Source organism: Oreochromis niloticus, linkage group LG19, assembly GCF_001858045.2.
Source record: "Oreochromis niloticus isolate F11D_XX linkage group LG19, O_niloticus_UMD_NMBU, whole genome shotgun sequence".
Classification (NCBI taxonomy): domain Eukaryota; kingdom Metazoa; phylum Chordata; class Actinopteri; order Cichliformes; family Cichlidae; genus Oreochromis; species Oreochromis niloticus.
The window spans coordinates 20,728,481-20,745,402 of NC_031983.2; the positions used below are offsets into that span (position 1 = coordinate 20,728,481).

General features: G+C 35.7%; 1 protein-coding gene and 1 long non-coding RNA gene across 2 annotated transcripts; one reads left to right on the forward strand and one right to left on the reverse strand.

The window, feature by feature from the left end:
- Positions 1–3,341: 3,341 nt before the first annotated feature.
- Positions 3,342–13,060, reverse strand: LOC102077011 (adhesion G protein-coupled receptor F5). The gene is made up of 17 exons (XM_019349185.2): positions 12,924–13,060; positions 10,844–10,892; positions 10,613–10,742; positions 10,374–10,523; positions 10,094–10,203; positions 9,939–9,997; positions 9,729–9,853; positions 8,866–9,090; positions 8,222–8,488; positions 7,952–8,092; positions 6,967–7,075; positions 6,675–6,750; positions 6,281–6,460; positions 4,453–5,775; positions 4,317–4,358; positions 4,014–4,049; positions 3,342–3,933 (listed from the first exon to the last, which is right to left on the reverse strand). Exons 1-17 carry the CDS (start codon positions 12,950–12,952, stop codon positions 3,874–3,876), a joined length of 3,111 nt encoding a protein of 1,036 aa, XP_019204730.1. The 5' UTR covers positions 12,953–13,060; the 3' UTR covers positions 3,342–3,873.
- A 3,028-nt stretch (positions 13,061–16,088) lies between these two features.
- On the forward strand, positions 16,089–16,847 carry LOC112843047 (uncharacterized). Its single transcript, XR_003215145.1, has 2 exons — positions 16,089–16,512; positions 16,657–16,847. It is a non-coding gene; the product is annotated as an uncharacterized LOC112843047 (long non-coding RNA).
- Positions 16,848–16,922: the final 75 nt, after the last annotated feature.

Sequence of the window (16,922 nt, forward strand, 5' to 3'; positions counted from 1 at the left end):
TTTTGGATTTCTTGGAGTATTTCGTCTTGGACTGAATATACAAATGATAAATGGTGAATTACAAGAGTTTGTCTGAAAATTTAGCAGGAGATAAATTGTGGCCTATGGTTAGCCACACGTAGAAACTAGCCAAATTAATGTTTCACGGGGGATGTACTTTTGATGTTACTTTAGTGGCAAATCAGCACTCTACCAAACATCTATATTTACTTTTACATTATTTACATTGTTATATAACCTTTTTGTTGAGGACCCAGAGTACAGAGAAACTGTGTAATGCACAGCTCCTAGTTTTTGGGTCCAGTTTGCACAATCATTAGAGGCCTGAGCTTAAAACAAGGAACTTATTCACTCCAAGCATACAAATCTTCAGTCAAATTATATTTATCAGGAACTGACTTTTCATACACTGGTAGGAATATGTGAATTGTACCCACATTACAGGAAATGTATTTGGAGAGTCAGGTATCTAACTCTTATTTTATTTTTTAAATAAAAACTTTGCACATCTCTATTTACTGAACTCCTCACCCTGTATCTAAGGGAGGTGCTGAACTCCACTTGGGGCAGCAATTTGGTCCTGACCCACAGTAAGCACTCTACCATTTTCCAGCTGAGACCTCAAATTTGATTCTCATTCCCACTTACATTCGTGTTGATTCTCATTCCCTCCACTTCACACTCGGATGCAAACCACTACAGTGAGAGCCAGAGGCCACCACCCGATAACGCCGACAGAACCACATCATCTGAAAAATTTATAAACAGAATCAAATGGCAGCCCTGGTGGATGAAAACCACATTGTTCCTGCTGTATCTGAGGTTTGACTAAAAGGTGAACTCTCCTTTCCAGCACCCTGGCATAGACCTTCCCAGGGAGGCTCTGGAGTGTGATCTCCCTGGAGTTGAAGCACACCCTCCAGTTGCACTTCTTAAAGATTGGACCTCGGTCTGCCAATCCAGAGGGTCTGCCCCGCATCATCTCCACACCATGTTCCAGAGGTGTGTCAACCAAGACAGCCCACCAACATCCAGAGCCTTTAGGAACTCAGGGCAAACATCCAAGGGACAAACCTGACGTTATCAGTGAAGTAATAAACATAAATTCTTAAAAGTCAAGGCAATGTCTTCTCAAAGGACATTTTTTACAACCAAACTAGTACTAAAAAATCATCAAGAAGAAAATATCACCATAAAATATTATTACTTTTCTTCCTATGTCAAGCTCCTGCATATCACTTTTCACATATATCAGCATAGACCTGGAAAAACCTTCAAGGAGGGAACTAACCATCTAAAGTAGGCCTGTTACCTTGCTGGAGTTTTTTATACTGTTAGAATACATGTTGCTCTATTTAACATGGCCAAAGTTTAAAATAATGAGGTCAGCAAATGTGCAGGTAATTTTTATGATCCAAATGCTTAAGTGTCAGACAGTTTGAAAACAACCAGTTCATGAGTTTGTTTTTGAGAGGGTGTTTTAGCCAATCTATTTGCTCTGTGGTGTCAAGGTGAAGGCAGATGTTAATAAAATAATCACTCAGGGACTCAGCTCTGACTATATGCAGTAGACCCACTCAACTGCTGTTTGAGGGGGGGTCTCCAGTCACTGAGGATTAACTGAAGAGGCCTAGTATAAGGTAAATAAGGTTTATTTTAAAATGTGAATCGAGTTCTATTGTAATTGAATAATATGATCACATTGAGGTGGAAATGTCCATCAGTGATCATGAAATGAAGCTGACAAGACTTAACAGACTAAGACACTGACAGGTTCAACTGAGTCTTTATAAATAGAATAAAAAAAACTAGTGCTGAAATAAAATTTGTTTAGGATTGACTGCTGCAGGCAATAATGACATCAATAATTCCTGAATGACTATAATTATTTATTTTTCTTCTATATTAAGTATGTTTATACAAAGAGAGCAACAGGGTGTGACTTGAAATATGGGAATGTAGATGTGATATTGCACAATATGGACATCAAGGGCAGGAAGAAAGAGAATAACGTATAAAAAAAAATCCAGTGCACATTGGGTAAGATGTCCTTCCTCTAGTTTCCTGCAATTGGTAGAGAGCATGATCAGAAGATTAGCCACTCCCAAACACTGGACTTACAAATTGGATTTGTATTTTGTGGCTTTTTCTAATTTTTGCTGTCTTGGATTATAACTTCCAAGGATTTGGCTGTTTCCTGCTGGATTATAAGTGATGAGTGCACTGAAAAAAAGACCATGTTGGATTTACTTAATTCAGTAATGGACACTGGTTGCACACAACTGTTTTGCTTCGGCAGAAACTTAGTTAAATCAACACAACTTATTCATATTCAATAAACCTGTGCATTTTGTGTTGATTAAACGTGACTGAAACATGTTTAGATGAAGTAAGTTGAACTCTTGGAATATTGTAATCATTGACGATTTTGTCAATTTACTCCAAAACTATTCAATAGCTTTTACCCCAGTACTACTTGGTCACTTAAATACTACATGTTATCTTCATATTACATAATGTTCAACAAAGTCTATAGTCTGGTTAACATAAAAATTAAATGGATTTACAACAACTACCATCTTCCTATCTTTATCCGAGTTGCAGGGGGGCTGGGGCATAACCCTGAAGTGATAGAGTTAAGAGGCAGGGTACATACTGTATACTCTAAGGTATATACCGAAAAAAGGAAAGGCGGCTGCTCGACTTGACTGAGATGGACTCCTTCCTCAAAGCACGATCCAAAGCTGTCGAGATGAAATCACATGCAGTGTCGCAAGATTTAATATTGCTATATTATTGACTTACTTCACTCGAACAATTTAATATACCCACTCTGCATATCATGTAGTTTCTACACTATATAGTTACACTTAACTTTAAAGCATGAAGCAATTGTGTTGAATACACGCAAGATGCTTACATAAACCCAAGAGATGGCCAATCCCTTTTTTCAGTGTTCTTCTTCCAGCCTGAATGTGCCCATCCTCCTCTTAGTCACAAGTTCAGTATTAGAAGTCATTATTACCTCGCAGTAGATTAATTGGATGAGTAAACAAGGTAAAAGCCTGTGTATTATTATAAAATCACTCAAAGGGTTATCACAGGTTATTCTACCCTTGAAAAGTAAAAGATCCAGAGCCTATTTTTCAAGCTACTAAATTTTAACCCAGTTAGTTACCAAGTGCACTGATTATAGGTGAGAACTGCTGCTAACGATGTGGCTGAGGTTTGTATTTCATCTGCAAGGTCACAGAAGCAAGGACACCATCAGAGGGCGCAGGATAGTCATGACAAGGACTACAAAGCAGTTAGAGCAGTATGACATAAAGCCCAGTTCACACTTCAGATTCTTGTAATTTTAATAACAATAACCAAGAGTATAATCTTTATACATGACAAGTATACATTCTTGTTTTTGTGTGTTACAGAGCAGAGACAGGGTAACATGTTTATTGTACACAAGCAGCCCGCGAAGGGGTTTGAGTGGATGACACAGATGAGGAGTGGGCAGAACGGGAAGAAGAAAACGTAAAAACTGAAGCAAGATGTGAGCCCGAATCACATTTACAGAAATAAAATCCTCACGTAGGTTTTCTTCTATCCTTTCAGCTGAGAGTTTTCCTTCAGCTCTTTACTGCTAGGTGCTATTTAAGACATGCGATGTACAGCATTATTAAATCACATTTCATATTAATATGTATATTGAACAAAAAAACACAGATATGCATATAACAATTATGACCATTTCTGACTTGTATTACTGAAAATAAACAAGAAAGAAACAGTCACATCAAAGAGTAAATGTAGCTCATGAATCTAATATATTTGATTTAAATGTAGTGTTTTGTGAGTATACATGTGTACAGGTGTTGTTTAGGACTTTTTAGTTGTTGTTTCCAACTTTGTGGAGCTTTCGCTGATGGTTGGTGGAGCCTGCAGAACAGAGGAAAAAGATGTGCGTCATTCATCATCAGTCACTGTGGTCATTTACAAACAAGCTGTGGTTCACTTACTTTTTTCCTGAAAGAATTCCGCAGTGCTTCACGGGTCTGTCAAAATCAGAAGAAAAACAACATTTAATGAAAAGATTTCCAAGGATATTTTTGATAACTGTTGATAATAATTTCATTAAAATAACTCAGAATAAACCTGAGAACAACTACAACAATAATGACATTGATTCAGCTGTCGATTTTAGATCATGCGTTCCTGCCATTGGCTTCAAACTTTAAATATATTCAAATGTTATCACAGTGATACAGCAGCATGTAACTAAACTAGGTAGGCCTCTTATCTCTAGAAGTAAATGATTTTACCATTCTGTCCCCCAGGCACGTGGTCAACAAAATCAACAAACCCTAGAAATGAAAAACAAGCATTTAAAAAGAAAACAAGCGATACTTTTAGCAGAACAGATATTGAGTCTGATCAGTTTAATAATTGTGACCATACCTGGAATGCGTTGAGCAGAACAAAAGCGTAGTTCACAGCTAAAGTCACAGCTCCAGCTGTCAGGTCCAGACTAAATGTTGCAAATCCAAAAATCCATGGCAAACCAAAGATTGGAGTCAGAAGAATAACTGATCTCAGGACAGTTTTGGCAGCCTGTATTTCTTTCTCATGAGATTTTTCTGTGATCTTATGGTCCAGAAGCTTCATGATTACCACTACCATGGCAAACAAATTGATGAAAACAATTATACCAACTGGAAGAATGAATGTATAGATGGTTCCTTTCAGAATTCCAGAATAAACCAGCCAACATGTTTTCGTACTGAAATACACGCCTTGAGCGCCGGCGTTGTTGGTGAGAAATGTGATGAAAACGATGAGAAAAGGACAAACGTAGCCCAGGATCAATGAGAACCTCAGATAGGTTTTCTTGCCCACTTTGTGAAACAGGAAAACTGCCTGATGAAGGAGCGTGGTGCTCAGGCTCAACATCCAAAAGAACATGGCCAGGTAGCAGAAATGCTTCAGAAGAGCTGAGATTCTACACCAGATTTCTGAAATGCTCTCTGGTTTAGAAGATGCCAGAAAACAGCAATCTGCCACCAGCAAACAAAGAGAAATGTTCACGTGGGCGGTGTGGCGCAAATGTAGAGTATTTGTCTTGACTACTTTGCTCCAGACGGTCAGTTCTATCAGGAGGCTGATAACGAGTGACACCACTGACACAGAAAGTCCAGCGTACGTTATCTCGGTCATGTAAGGGATTTCAATGGGATACCTGGACATCAGAATGGCAAATGAAGTCAGATGATTGCAAATGCACTCGTCGGGTTTAGAAGCGCCCCCCCAGACACATCCTTCAGCTGTCCAGTTGCTCTGGTTGTAGTTCCATGAGACACATTGCAGACTAACATCGCGAGGCCTTGGTGTGAGCAATGGGAACTTTATTGTAATCTGAAGGTTTTCTTTTCCCCCTTCAGTAGTGGTTGTTGACACAACAATGCTGTTGATGTTGGATGCGTTTGTTGTATTGGGCAAATAGTCCTGCAGGTATTTGAATCCAGCTGTTTTTACAGTGCCATTTCCTGAGCTTTTAACAGTGACTGAGGCATCGAACACCGTATTGGTGCATGTTTTTCCACTGCATGTGCCTATATTTATATTACTTGGATTTGAACTATTACTTATGTTTGATATCGCAATTAACTTCTCAACTGTCCACAGATATTTCTCAGCCAGGGTTTGGTTGCTTTGAGGATTTGGTGTTTTCCACGAGTTTTCAAGAGACTCATCCAACAGATTACTAGATGAGGCCAGGAAATTCTGAAAAGAACGACAAAGGTTTGTTGGTGATATAACTATGATGTTAAAAATGTATCATAAAAAACTGAACTAGTGAAAGTTTGGCACATGCGGCTTTTTATCTGCTTCACTAGCTGGTCATTGTCCCTCCATTCCTGTGAATAAGCCACTGTCAAAACTAGTAACTGTAGATACATTTACCGAACAATGGCTAGGGTGGTGACATTTCCTGTGGCTTCTTCAGAATAAAAGGGACAGGGTTGCTCATCATTTGAACTCTTTTAATCTGACGTAACAGCAGCAGGAAATTCTTGATTTGCATTAGCAATGAACTTGATGTACAAGTTAATTATAAATAGTAAAACTGAACTGCTGCTGTATTCAAAAAAGACTTGAGTGAATAAATACATTGGACATTTGTTTCCTTGTAACTCTTAAAGATTCAAACTTTACAGTATACTTATTCATTTTAATATTTTTTAAAGTTTTTAAATAATAATAAATATAAAGATTCTTTGATACTTACTGTAGTCGTGGTTGCATCGTCTACAGTTCGCAGTTTGTTACTCATGGTGGTGAGTACCTCAACTGATGCATTCACATTAGCAAAAGTGTTAATACGTCCTGAATTTTGAGTGACATTGTTAAGGTTAGAAAATATTGTTTCTGCATTTTTATCTAGTGACCCAAGTCCAATGTCAGAAATCTGTAACAAGAGCACATACGTATTAGTCGAGTCTAACTGAATCAGCTAAAGCGGATTTGACAAAAAGATGAATGACTTTCCTTTTTTCTGTTGTGTAAAAATCTCATAACAGTTGGAGAATTTGTTGCTGTATTAAGTTTGAGATTATTAAGTTACTTTCCTATCATATGGAAACAATTTCTTAACATCAATTATGAAACTTAAGCTTACTTACTACTGCATTTTGCAGTACGGTGTACAGGTCTGAGTTCACACATCCTGACACCTCATCTTCCCATTTTTCGCTTGGGCTGAAAATATTAATTTTAATAATATCTTAACAAATTTCACAAATAAATGTTCATTTATGAACTGCTCAAATAATGTTCCCAGTTACAAATGCAAACAATCATTGTTTGTGCAACTGAGCCATTTTAATATAAAAAAATAAATAAAAATAGTCAAACAAATAACAAATAACTGATACATTATTACATAATAAATATGATCAGCAGTTGGATTCTTACTTGCATTTCCTTGTTCTTAGTCCAGCAGAGTTTGTGCATTTTAAGACTGAAGTGAAACCAAGTTTGGTGTCTCCCCAGTCACCCTCAGCCGGACAGAATTTTTCACCTGCTGTTTTGACAAATAAAATTTCATACATTAACTAAGACAATATCAAAAGTTAATTTAGAGAATGATGTGTTCAAATGAGTTTCTCTTGCAGAAATTATATTCTATAATGCATCATAAATATTTGGCTCTCTCATCTGTGAAGTAATCAATATAGCCTACATTCATTCATGATTCTAAAACAATGGGCCGCTCTCATATTTCTATATTTTATCTTCATTTTATTTTACATTGTAGTATATTTGAGTATGTGACTATTACGATATCATCATTACTATAAACTATTACAGTCATGGTAAAAAGAAAGTGCACCCTCTTTCACTTCAAAGGTTTTTATATATCACAACAATATAAAATAAATCCTCTGTATGCAGATTCAAAAACAATTTAACTACAACCTCAGATACACAGAAATGTATTAAATTTATATTCTGTCATTATTTATGTAACAAAATCAAAGTTAAATGTCTCCACCCCATTATGTACACCACATGATTCAGTAGCTTATAGAGCCACCTTTAGCAGCATGTGTGTCTTACAGCTACAAATATCACTCTTTTTATTTCTATTTCTTTTAATTTCATTGTAATTAATTAGGAATACATTTTGGGGCATTTAAAATGGCAATTTATTGGACTATCCTTATTAAGGTAAGTAGTTATTTATAAATATGTTGTTTGGTTTATCTTAAAATATCAGCAACTTCAGACAAGTGTTGTGAACTGGCACTTTTTGAATAAAATTAAATCAGATGAATTTGTTTTCATTTATGTCTGCCAAAGACAAGAACTTTGTTGTAGGTTTTTGTTTTAGCTCCTATGTGGGATTGTTTGTGGGCATTTATTCATTTAATCCTTATTACAAAATACAACAACTTACCGGCAATGATGTTGAAGGGCACCGAAGCACTTTTATTTTGCCCAAGTCTGTTTGTAAATATACACAATGCTGTAGCTTGATTGGTGTTGTTTACACCACAGCTGATAATTTTTTGAGCTGTATAAATTTGTGTTTTGTCACCTGCAAGAATTACACATTCATGTCATGGATTTTCATAACAATTGCAAAATAAATATTTTTAACTAAAATTATTTAGCAAATAAGAAAAGAAAAGAAAAGAAAAGAAAAGAAAAGAAAAAATATGCTTACCCGAAGTTGTTGAATAATCTTTGAGGCCGTCACCATTCCATGTGACTTTATAAGGTTCAGTGCTATTATTTATGTCACACTGGGCTGCTACTTGGAGAACATCACCTTCAGTTTTGCAGCGTGGAAATGATGGCACAGTGAAGACAGCAATGTTGGGCATTAGAGCTACATCCAGTACAGCACTGCCTTTGTGTTCTATGTTGATTGTACATGTCAGATTGGCATTGCCACAGTTTTTGGTTTGTTGGTAGAGACACAAGTACGTTCCTAGGAAAAAAACAAAAACAAAAACAGTGTTAAAGCCGGTACATGTAGGAATCAGATTAGATAATTAAAAATGTTTAATCCAGATAGTTGAGTTTTTCAGCTCACAGTACCAAACTATTTAACCGTTTAAAGCCTGAACAATTCCCAGAAAAAACATGAAAAGAAATATTTATTGAACCTTCTGACATAGATAAATAAATATTAAATTGCATATACAAGTTTTAATTTGTATCACATTCGAAATAAAAAAAAAATCTTTATTTCTTTTTTAAATTGCTTAAACATGTCTTGTACAATTTATTTAGTTTTTGGTTTTTTTTCCTGGATGGGTTTACACTAATTACATAGAAGTCTCAAAATCTCACATACATACATACCTTTCCAGAGTTCTGTCACTTCTTTGAGCTGGATTTTACTCTCTGTTGGTGATAATATTATGACAGTTGAAACTGTTCCATTAGTTATGTCATATTCCCCATTGGTGTTTGTTATACTCCACTGTGGTGTAGTTCCAAGGTCCTCCTCTGCTATGCATGTGATGTTTTGGTCAGTGGCCGCATACGGGATAGGCATGTTGTTTGGCATTATTAAGCGGACAACACCTACAGAGAAAAAACAATAATAGTGAACTGGCATGGAAACCACATACATCTGGTATGTCATATGGAAATACTGCCACCTGGCGGCCAGTCACTGAAACGTGAAAACATTTACAGTTCCATGAACGCCATAGGTTGAATAGTACTGTACTGGAGCTACGGATAAACAATCGTTAAAGCATATCACTATAAACTAAAACCAGAGAGGGAGAGATTTGTGTTTCACTCATATTTTCTTCATCTTTATCAGAATAATATGACTGCATCCACAGCATTGCTGACTTCAGGTTATCATTTTATAATAGAAACAAAGAAATAAAATTGGGATTTCAGCGGGCAACGTTTTGCGAATTTTGAAAGGTTATTTAGCTGATCCGGTCCTTTAAATAAGAATGTTAGTCACAATTTACACAGTGGAAAAAATTTGTATAATATGCATAAAATTTCATGGCAGTCCATCCAGTAGTTGTTGAGATATGTCAGTCTGACATGTTGGTGGAGAATGATACTCAAGGAGCGCTAAAATGATATCTAAAACACAATCTAACAGAATTTGTATACAATTTAAGAGGAAAAAAAACTTCCGTCCAGGTTGGAATTAACTTCCAATATGTGCGCCCTCCACAGGTAGATTACATTACCTGCAGTCTCCATATCAAGTGAGGCTGACAGACTTCGGGTAATGGCTTCTGAATTGTTAATCAGAGTTTGTGAATTGACGGTGGAAGCGACGCTCATTATAAAATCTACGTAGAGGCTTCCGAGCCTTCAATAAAAAACGAAGACAGATTTTAGTCACACATGTAAAATACATTTACCGAAACATTTTATTTGTAATTGCACGAATATACCTGAATCCTGTAATGTTTAAAAAGTCAAATCCCCTCAGAGTGCTGTACACTGTTTTCATCTAAGAGGTAACAAAGGATGGAAAGAGAGTAAATAATAGTGTTCTTTATTTATCATAAATAAAGACATTGTATATTTTTAAATGACTGTTTATTACCTGTGTCGTCAAGTTATTTCTGCAGCTTATATATTCTTTAGTTTGTATGCCTTTCAAACAGTTTTCATAGTCGTTTGCCTTTGCAATTTTCAAAGATCCTGTGATGGTAACTGTGAGCAAGAAAATGTCAGGTTTTTTTTAATGCTTTCAACCTCGATGCACACAAATTAGATACATTTAAATATATATATATATATATATATATATATATATATAGATAGATAGATAGATAGATAGATAGATAGATAGATAGATATTATATATAAATATATATGAATACCTGTGGTGTTTAGGACACATTTTGCGTCTGCACTATTCAAAGTACAGTTTGCATCGCCACAGCATTTTGGATTAGACTGACAGAAAGTATCGTTCCATCTGTGGCCCGGTTTGCACTGACATACCTTCCCGCCTGGACCATTTGTGCACGCTTATAAGGACAAGAGTTATTCAGGGTTAAATAAGTATTTCCTTCATAAATCACAGCATGATTATGTGGAAGACTGGAAATTAGTTTACCTGTTGTCATTACAGGTGCTTCAACAACTGTATTGTTATCTGTAAAACTCTTCAGTATGCGTGTGATATTTTCAATTGCATTTTTGTCTATTATCAGTTTGGCATAAAGCATTTGTGTTGAGTTATCAGCCTGTGAAAGAAAAGTGATTCCATTTTTTTTTTTTTTTTTTTAATTTCACGATAAGGTTGAATTTTAAGATCAAACTGTGTATTTGCGTGTAATCAACAAACCTGACAGACGTTTATGCCCAAGATGTAAAGAAATAAAAAGGTCCACATCCTGTTTTGGGAAAAATAAATGACATTTTTTAAAAAGCATTTGGCAAACAATAGCATTTATTAATAATAAATACGATAATTAAAATGTTGCACTTCCATGCAAAACCAAGCCAACATCTGCAAAAATGCTGCCTTTGCAAAATTTATAATGGTAATATGATTAAAGAGATGATAGAGATCATTAATGAAGGAAAGAGTGAGGCCATTTTTGCATGAAGAGTGGAGCAGAGTCAGAATCAGAATACTTTACTAATCCCAGAGGAAACTTTGTGGTCATAGTTGCTCCAAAACAAGGACAGCAGTGAAAATTATCAAGATTAAAAAATACAATATATTAAAGATAGCTCCAATACAAATCACTCTAACATCTAAAAATCCTGAAATTTTAAAAAGTTGAAATTGAGGTGCCCCTCTTATCATACTGACTGCCAGGACTCATACCAACAATCTAATACCACCTGAGCCACAGCCACCCACAAACCAGGATCAGATTTCAAATACATATTTTCAAAATTCCAAGTTTAAAAACACTATTTCCAGCCGAATTAGTTTAAATGGTTTTGGAGTATATTTGGACTGGGAGAATACACAAATCAAATCAAATCAAATCAAATCGCTTTTATTGTCACATCACATGTGCAGGTACACTGGTACAGCACATATGAGTGAAATTCTTGTGTGCGAGCTTCACAAGCAACAGAGGTGTGCAAAGTACAATAACATAAGAACAAGCAAATATAAGAATGGCTAAATCTGAGAATTATATGAATAAATATATGTACAATATGAGAGTGTATGCGTATTACTGAATGTGTATACTAAATATGTATGTCTACGTGTGTGTATATATGTGTGTGTGTGTGTGTATATATGTGTGTGTGTGTGTGTGTGTATACATATTTTACAAATTAAATAGAGTAAAAATAAAATAAATATATAAAATATACAGAGGTTGCTATTTGGATATTGTGCAAAACAAGTGGCATTTATATACACAAAGGATAAAAGCTGGATTTATAGGAGATAAATTCTGGCATTCACTTAGCTACATGTAGCAACTAGCCAGTGGATGGCCATTAATTTTTCTACACATATTAATGTCTCACCCTAATAATTTTTTTTTGTTTGAACTCTGAACTCCTCCACAGGTCTTTATATGTCAATATCAGGTTGGTTGCCATTTCCCATTTACCAGTGATATGGTAAATGGCCTGTATTTGTATAGCGCTTTACTTAGTCCCTATGGACCCCAAAGCGCTTTACACTACATTCAGTCATCCACCCATTCACACACTGGTGATGGCAAACTACATTACAGCCACAGCTGCCCTGGGGCGCACTGACAGAGGCGAGGCTGCCGGACACTGGCGCCACCGGGCCCTCTGACCACCACCAGTAGGCAACGGGTGAAGTGTCTTCCCCAAGGACACAACGACCAAGATTGTCAGAGCCAGGGCTCGAACCGGCAGCCTTACAAGACGAACTGCCAACTCTTGAGCCACGATCGCCCCAGTGATATGTCCTTATTTGACACAAATCCCAACTCTCAGAGTAAAAACATCTTTGAGCATAAACTAATGAATTAAAGGGATTTTTAGTAAATTAACTGTCCAATCCCTTCTTAAAGTATTATTACATGTATTATCTGTTGAATAATTAATTGAACTGTCAATTTTCCTTGTGAATTTGTTGTACACCACCTTATCAAAGACCAGTGAGTACTGCAAATATATCTTAAAGCCAACTCTTTTCACATGACTGCAATGGCAAATCAGCCCTATACCAAGCATCTATATTTACCCTTTACAGTTTTTTACATAACCTTTATGTGCTAACAGACCGTATTATACAAACCTTGTGTTGAGGACCCAGCGTACAGAGAAGCTCTGTAATGCAGAACTTTTATAGGTCCCATTTGGATAATTATTAGTGGTCTGACCTTAAAACAAATAACTCATTTGCTCTAAGTATATTACGAATACAAATGTTTAATCAAATCAGGAAAATCATAAATACTGAAATTTTTACTAACCTGGTGTACAGGATGGTAGAAGGACCCATCAGAGCCCCAAAATGATGGAGGTGCACCAGGTGGAGGAATCCCTACAGCTGCTCACAAGGAAATGGTCAACACAAGACTGAAGTATTTTTTAACGTGACAGCAGTAGATGACCAGTTACCTGTAGAGGTTACTGCAGATAGACATGCAAATTAAAAAGGCTGTCATGTACCACTAATTTGACTATCAAAAACAGAGACTGAATGATGTTTGTGTGTAATATGGTTTTTCATTTTTGAAACTATGTGTACAGAAAAGTGCAGTGTCACCTGAATAACTCCACACTACAGCAAAGTGTAGTTTATTTATTAGATATGAGGCATAATTTTTATGACGTCATATATGAAAAGAACAATTTTTATATCACTGATGTTTGCCTTCATACTGTACTATATTGTTTATTCAGTGTTCAACTTGGTGCTTCAGAGTAACTTAAGCATGTGTTAATGTGAGGTTTATATACATGCTTTTGACTGTAAGTCGGAATTTGTTTGGGTTTCTTGGAGTATTTCATCTTGGACTGGAAAAATACACAAAGGATAAAAGCTGGATTTATAGGAGATAAACTGTTGCATTTACTTAGCTACATGTAGCAACTAGCCAGTGGATGGCCATTCATTTTTCTACACATATTAATGTCTCACCCTAATGATTTTTCCCACTATTTTTTTTTTTGTTTGTTTGTTTGAACTCTGAACTCCTCCACAGGTCCTTATATGTCAATATCAGGTTGGTTGCCATTTCCAGTTTACCAATGATATGTCCTTATTTGACACAAATCCCAACTCTCAAAGTAAAAACATCTTTGAGCATAAACTGATGAACTTAAGTACGTTTTAGTAAATTAACTGTCCAATCCCTTCTTAACGTATTATTGCATGTATTATGTGTTGAATAATTGATTGAATTGTTCATTTTCCTTCTGAATTTGTTGTACACCACCTTATCATTGAAGACCAGTGAGTACTGCATATATCTCAAAGCCAACTCTTTTCACATGACTGCAATGGCAAATCACCCCTATACCAAGTATTTACCCTTTACAGTTTTTACATAACCTTTATGTGCTAACAGACCTTATTATACAAACCATGTGTTGAGGACCCAGCATACAGAGAAGCTCTGTAATGCAGAACTTTTATGGGTCCCTTTTGGATAATCATTAGTTGTCTGACCTTAAAACAAAGAACTCATTTGCTCTAAGGATTATATGAATACAAATGTTTAGTCAAATGAGATTTAGGAGCAACTGACAACTCTTTCTAGGCAGGGTGAACTGATAAAGAGTTCACAGCTAAACATATATTACACATAATCTATTTGGAGAGTTATGGTATCTAACTCTTATTATTTGTTTTTGAATAATTAGCCTCACATTTGATTTTTGTATTAAACATACACAGTGACTTGACATAGCATTCAATTATATTTTCACAGGTGATTTGATATAAATGAGTTCAACTGAGTTCAATTCCACCATCAGGCCGGGGTCTTTCTCTGTGGTGTTTGAGTGGGTTCTCCCCGGTACTTCGGCTGCCTCCCAAAGACATGCAGTTGGTGGGGTTAGGTTAATTGGAAACACTAAATTGCCCATAGGTGTGAATACAGGAGTGAATGTGAGTGTGATTGGTTGTCTCTATGTGGTAACCCTGCGACAGACTGGTGACCTGTCCAGGGTGTGCCCTGCCTCTGATGAGAACACTGTAGTAATAGTGTAATAATATATTTCTAAAATAATATCTTCATTCATCAACTTAACAATCTGGATATTATTTAAATCGATGACTTATCAGTTGGTTAAAAGAAAAAAGATAGTATTGGCAAAATAGGAGGTGAAACTTCCTTGTTTATCTTTAAAAAAGGACATCCAGAATAAAAGCTGCTTTCTCCCAAACTTGATATGAACATGCAAAACATTTCTTTTAGTTTGAATGTTGTAGAGAAGTCTAAATCTAACCAGCAACAACTGAAAACATGTGCATGAAGGGAGACTCAAAGTTTAAAAAAAAAATAGCACATTCAAAATGTACAAGAGTAAAAAGTGTCTAAAAGCATAAATGATAATATTCTGTGACTTGAATACATGATTGGAATGTAGATCTTTACATTAACAGCATTTTAATGATGTAACTAGCTGGAAAACAGCTCATATATTTAAATCCTAATATTGTTGGTGTTTTTCTGTCCAATTACTTATTATATACATTGTATGGTGCATGCAAAGTTAAGAAAAAATCAAATTGCTTTAAGGAAAGTACGACTCAGTACGATGTTTGAGTAAGTTTGAAAAATGTGCAATCATTTAAACAGCAAGCCTATAGTTTTAATGCAAGCTAATTATAAATAGCACTAGTTGTAAATTTGGACAGGGACTCAATTTTTGTCATTTTGCCTCTATACACCACCACAGTGGATTTTAAATCAAACAATCAATATGCAATTGAAGTGTAGACTTCCATCTTTAATTCAAGAAGTTTAACAAAAGTAATCAACTGTTTTGGAATTAAATACAATTTAAACACAGTCCTCCAACTACATTATACTGATCTTCATGTGTGAAAGTTGTGCAGGGCCCTGTGAACTTTGCAACCGCAAAAATAAAATAAAAACTTAGGAAAACAAAAACAAAACACAAAAGGTTGATTCTGTTCATCTGGACGTAGCGTTTTCAGTGGGAGAAACGTTTTGTCACTCATCCAGGTGCCTTCTTCAGCCTCAGCTGACTGCAGGTTTCCCCACCTTAAAAACAGTATGTTGCATAATGACTGAAACTAGCACCACTCAATGAACAATAGGCTGACATTGTTCATTAAGTGGTGCTAGTTTCAGTCATATCGACCAGTTTCACTGACTTTTTGAACATGTTAAACATAAGGAATCATTTGTGCTTCCTAACACTGAGACTGGGATGATTGTGTAGCTCTGGGTCAATTCCTTTTACAAAGTGTTGTGTTTACTTTAATATTCACTCTAAACTTCTTAAAGATGTGAAATTACCCCAATATTAGAGGATAAAAATCAAATAAACAATTTCAATAATATAAAAAACTAAACCTTAAACATTTTCTTAAAACTTACAGAAACAAATCTATTCAAAACTACAGACAAAAAAAATGAATAAAAAAGTCAAAACATAAAACTACAAAAACTCTAATGAAAACAACACAAAAGACAACAATGTAACTATGAAATCTTTAATTCTATTTAGAAAATTTTGTACTTTTTCGGTCAAGTAATAATCATACATTCTTAACAGACAAGGCAGTATCTTTTCACAGGACCATTTTTCAAACAGCCACAGTAGTGCTAAACAGTCATCAAGTACAAAGAAAATATCACCATAAAATATGTTTACTTCTTTTCCTCTTGTGTCAAACTCCCAACATATCAATTTTGACATATATCAGCATAGTTCAGCTTTTTAACATGTACTCAGGAAAAACCTTCAAGAAAGCAGCTAACAATTTGAAGTGAGTCTGTTATTCTTCACCCTACTTGCTGCAATTTTTTATACTGTTTCAATAGGGGATGCTCAAATTTAACATGGGCAAAATATAATGAGGTTGGCATATGTGCAAAGTTTCGGTGTGAAAGTTGCCTCTATAGTCTTTGCTCATTTATGTCAAGGTGAGAGTGGATATTCCTGAGATGATTATCTTAGGAATATCCACTCTCACCTTGACATAAATGGGCAAAATATAATGAGGTTGGCATATGTGCAAAGTTTCGGTGTGAAAGTTGCCTCTATAGTCTTTGCTCATTTATGTCAAGGTGAGAGTGGATATTCCTAAGATAATCATCTCAGGGACTCAGCTTTGGCTCTGCTGTTTGCGAGGGTCCCTCAATCAGAATAAACCTGCTTAATGGAAGAAAAGCTAAAACGGATGTTTAACCGAGGAGCTGCCTCAGGGCCTAGTACAAGGTCAATTTGTCAGCTGCATTCACATAAAGCTGACAAGTAGTGTATGTAAG

Excerpts from the sequence above, each read along its gene's own strand:
- LOC102077011 (XM_019349185.2), bottom strand. The coding sequence starts at position 12,952 with ATGGGTCCTTCTACCATCCTGTACACCAG. Across the intron at positions 10,893-12,923 it reads TCTACCATCCTGTACACCAG|GATGTGGACCTTTTTATTTC; the intron begins GTTAGTAAAAAT and ends TTCCCAAAACAG. Across the intron at positions 5,776-6,280 it reads ACGATGCAACCACGACTACA|AATTTCCTGGCCTCATCTAG; the intron begins GTAAGTATCAAA and ends CGTTCTTTTCAG.